A 3487-nucleotide genomic window follows, 5' to 3' on the forward strand; every position below is an offset into this window, starting at 1 on the left:
TTTTTTTGTTATTGTGTCTTTGGATCTGTTAGAAACAATGCTGTTGTTATGCCAAATGTAAATATGATAATTTTATTCTATATTACACAGTATTGCTTCCATGTTAGTGCCACAGTTTGCATATGATACGCAGGTGAAATTCAAAATGGCGTCAGGGGTTGGTTGACTAATTTTGTTCGGGGTAGGTAGACTAATTGGTCAACCAACCCCTTTATAATAAGTATAACATTTTATCATTTATTTAAAGAATTGTGTGGGCTAATGGTTAATGTGCATCATCAATGTAAACACTATCATTCAGTTGTATTTTTACAGAAAATGAGGACGTGCAAAAGAAAATCTGAAAGGGGTGATGTACCAAAAGATATCATAGAAAGAGCTTGCCACGCAGTAATCTTCGATAATAATAGCATCAACGCCACATCAAAGAAATACCAAATTCCATACAAAACGTTGCATCGTTATGTGACTAAACTTAAACAAAAACTAGAAAGTTGTCCGAACCTCGGGAAAGCTGATTTGACCCTGGACACGGCGGGGTACATAAAAAATAGGCAGGTATTTAGCGATGACGAAGAAAATAAACTGGTAGCTTATTTGAAGACGGCTGCTGACATTTACTATGGATTAACACCGTATGAGACACGCAAGTTTGCATTTGAATACGCAAAAAAGAATAATAAAACTGTACCTGAATCTTGGAATACAAAATTAATGGCTGGCGAAGATTGGCTTGGTAATTTCTTAAAACGTCATCCCTCGTTATCAATAAGATCACCTCAACCTACAAGCCTGTCTAGAGCTACGTCGTTCAACAAACAAAATGTAAGTGAGTTCTTTGTTAACTTGAAAACAGTTTACGAACGATTAAATCTAAGCCCAGGTGATATTTGGAATGTTGATGAGACGGGACTTACAACAGTCCATGTGCCTAATAGAGTCATAGCTCGCCGGGGTATTAAAAATTTGGGTAAAATGACTTCGGCTGAAAGAGGCACTTTAGTGACAATTGCAGTAGCAATTTCAGCTCTCGGCAACATGGTTCCCCCGTTTTTTGTTTTTCCAAGAGTACATTTCAAGGAGCATTTTCTTAATGCGGGTCCTATAGGTTCAGAAGGTGACGCTAACCCATCTGGGTGGATGAAAGAAGAAAATTTCATAAAATACGCAAAGCATTTTGTGAAACACGTGAAACCCAGTAAAGAAAAGCCTATTCTTCTGCTCTTGGACAACCACGACTCACATTTATCAATCGAGGTGCTGGATTATTTCAAAAACAATGGGATTACAGTTTTGTCATTCCCCCCTCATTGTAGCCACAAACTACAACCACTGGACAGAAGCGTTTACGGACCTCTCAAGAAATATTACAATAAAGCCAGCGACAACTGGCTAGCTACTCACCCTGGAAAAACCATCACAATTTACGATATTCCGGAATTGTTAAAAATATCTCTGCCAATGGCGGCTACAATCGACAATATACAGTCTGGATTCAGAGTCACCGGTATTTCGCCGCTTAATGAAAATATATTTCCTGAGTCTGAATTTAGTGGAGCCTTTGTTACTGATAGGCCATTACCAGACGCACATGACGCTAGATCCTCAACCGCTGGTAGTGCGGTAGCAGGTCCATCAAATTCGCAAAATAATTTAGACATTGGAAATACTGTTCCACCAACCTCTCAAACAAATTCATCGGTTACTTTACCTCAAGTTGTAGAACTTCCATCAAATTCAGGCAGTGGTTCTGCTAATCTAATGGTTCCTATATTGCCCGAAAGATCAAGGTCATCTAGTACCGTTTGCGAATCACCTTCTATTCTCGATGAAGAACACGTACAAGAAGAACCAGAAATAGAGAACATACATCAGTCAGATATTGATGCATGCCCATTTGAAACTCCACCACCACCTGGATTTAATCAAGATATACTTCCACATATCGAACCACACCCATGTGTAACACCACCTCCACCTGAATCCAATCAAAGTTTTCTTTCACCTGAAGAGATTAGACCTTTTCCGAAAGCAGCACCACGATTAGGAAGTAGAATAAACATACGAAAACGTAGAAGCACCATATATACAGACACTCCTGAGAAAGAAAATCTTCTTGAAAACAAAATGAAGCAAATACGGAAGGATACTTTAAAAAAGATGAAAAAAGAAAAAAATACCCCAAAAATAAAAGGAAAAAACAAGGGAACAGGCAAGGGCAAAGGTAAAGGAAAGGGGAAGGGAAAGAAAACTAAGAATAACGATGATCTTTCAGAAATAAGCGACGATGATGACGCGATTTGTCTAGAATGTACCGAATCCTATTCAGCCAGTAAACCTGGTGAAGAGTGGATTCAGTGCATTACGTGTAAATTATGGGCTCATTCTAAATGTGCAAAAGGTAATTTGATATTGTATGAATGTAAGAATTGTAATTCTGATTTAGAAGACTGATATGACGGTCTGATTTTAGATAGATCTTTACTAAAACTAGATAACATGAGACAGGTTCTATTCATAGTTAGGTTAAGTTTTAGAAAATAAATCTTATATTTTGGTAAATATTAAAGTGGCTAATGATAATCACTATTTTAAAGATTATAATATTTTGTTAGCAGATATACTTAAAAACTCTAATATGAGACTGATTGTTCTATTTTCATAAATAAGTTAATTTAGAAAAGAAGTTTTCTGTTTTATTATTAGTTTATAATATTAGATACTCACAAGTTTATGTATGTTGAATAATATTTTTATAAAAGCAATTTTATCTGTGATTAGCGATTTATTAGAATAATTCAAGTTACAATTATGGTTGAAACAGAAAGTACAAAAATTAATCCCTCAAGAATTGTTAATTTTAGTTTTTTTAATAGTTTAAAAAGTCACCTTTAGTAAAGTTCTTTATTAACCGAGAATGGATCTCAAATTTAAGTTTGTTTATAATTAAATAAAAAGTTTCTATCATTTAGTACATTTTAATGTTTTATTGTATACTAATCCTCTTTATTTACACTAATTACTGCCTAGGTCAACCTACCCCATGCCTATGGTCAACTTACCCCGAACATGGGGTAGGTTGACCAAGCGTCAGGGGTTTAGAAAATCGACTAAATAAATATTATAATGATAAATATATAGGTTATAGATTAGTATTTTAGGTACCTGAATAGTTCTTCTATCTGTATCAACTGCTATTTTTGTTATATTCACTTTAACATCAGAGATATACGAGCTTAAGTCAAAAGTTAGTCAACCATCCCCGGTCTCCCCTATGAAACAATTATATTTGAGACTGGTCGACGAAGAAAAAAGCTTAAAATTCATTCCCATGTATAAGATAAGCCAGGATCACATAGAATTGCTGTTTTCAGCAATCCGATCACATGGAGGATTTAACAACAACCCGTCTGCTCTACAATTTAAAGCAATTTATAAAAAACTCTTAACTCATATGGAGTTAAGAAAAACATCTAAAGGGAACTGC

The 3487-nt window shown here is 35.2% G+C and overlaps 1 protein-coding gene across 1 annotated transcript; it reads left to right on the forward strand.

The window, feature by feature from the left end:
* The first annotated feature begins 318 nt into the window (after nucleotides 1–318).
* Nucleotides 319–3277, forward strand: LOC123876061. Its single transcript, XM_045922189.1, has one exon. It carries the CDS (start codon nucleotides 319–321, stop codon nucleotides 2452–2454), a length of 2136 nt encoding a protein of 711 aa, XP_045778145.1. The 3' UTR covers nucleotides 2455–3277.
* Nucleotides 3278–3487: the final 210 nt, after the last annotated feature.

Source organism: Maniola jurtina, chromosome 21 (assembly GCF_905333055.1).
Source record: "Maniola jurtina chromosome 21, ilManJurt1.1, whole genome shotgun sequence".
Lineage (NCBI taxonomy): Eukaryota > Metazoa > Arthropoda > Insecta > Lepidoptera > Nymphalidae > Maniola > Maniola jurtina.

What these genes read in the sequence shown, in the direction of transcription:
- LOC123876061 (XM_045922189.1), top strand. Translation starts at nt 319, where the DNA reads ATGAGGACGTGCAAAAGAAAATCTGAAAGGGGTGATGTACCAAAAGAT.